Below are 712 nucleotides of genomic sequence, written 5' to 3'. Positions count from 1 at the left end.
CGTCTCACGTTCTATCATGTACCCTATCTTATGCTCTATATATACACAACCACATCTCCTCTCCTCACAATACGTGGCTCTCACTCGCCGAAAACCCAAATCATGTCAGACACTCTTCGAAGTAGTAACTCAGCCGCAGCACGGTCGCGTCCCAGCCGACTCCAGCGGAGGAGACCGGCGTCCTTGCAGATCAGCCCGGCTTCTTCTTCTAGCTGGAACGCTGCGATCCCTCTTCTGTCTCCGCTTATCACGTCGCCTCCTGCGATGGATATGAAGTCTCGGGACGATCCGCCCCCACCGCCGAGGATTCAGGTAACGGAGGGGGAGAAGCCAGTGGTGTTCAAGAAGTGGCAGCATCCGGCGGCTCCTTTTTGTTACGAGCTGGCTCCGTTTAAGCCATCGTTTTTTGTGCCTGTATAGATTTAGAAACTGGAATGGATTTTGATTAGTTATCAGATAATAGCAGTTTTAATCAGTTTAGGTTTTTTTTGGCTTTTCCTGGGATCTAATTATACAAACATGCTTGTTAATATTTTCCTAACAGCTTTTAGGGTTCATTTTACACAACAGAGTAACGGTATTGTGCATAACGTTCTTGCTATTTTACTTCTTCTTCTTATTCTTTTTTTCTGTATACAGATCACAAATTAAAACATTAAATGGTATTGTTCAACTAGGAGATTGTAGCACTGGAGGTCGTTCGGAATCTTTT

General features: G+C 44.9%; 1 protein-coding gene across 1 annotated transcript; it reads left to right on the top strand.

Moving 5' to 3' along the window:
* The first annotated feature begins 46 nt into the window (after nucleotides 1–46).
* On the top strand, nucleotides 47–590 carry LOC105120381 (uncharacterized protein At4g14450, chloroplastic-like). The gene has a single exon (XM_011018542.1). It carries the CDS (start codon nucleotides 103–105, stop codon nucleotides 418–420), a length of 318 nt encoding a protein of 105 aa, XP_011016844.1. The 5' UTR covers nucleotides 47–102; the 3' UTR covers nucleotides 421–590.
* Nucleotides 591–712: the final 122 nt, after the last annotated feature.

This window comes from Populus euphratica, unplaced genomic scaffold (genome assembly GCF_000495115.2).
Source record: "Populus euphratica unplaced genomic scaffold, PopEup_1.0 scaffold8734.1, whole genome shotgun sequence".
NCBI lineage: Eukaryota > Viridiplantae > Streptophyta > Magnoliopsida > Malpighiales > Salicaceae > Populus > Populus euphratica.
This window is presented reverse-complemented; position numbering and strand designations above follow the sequence as displayed.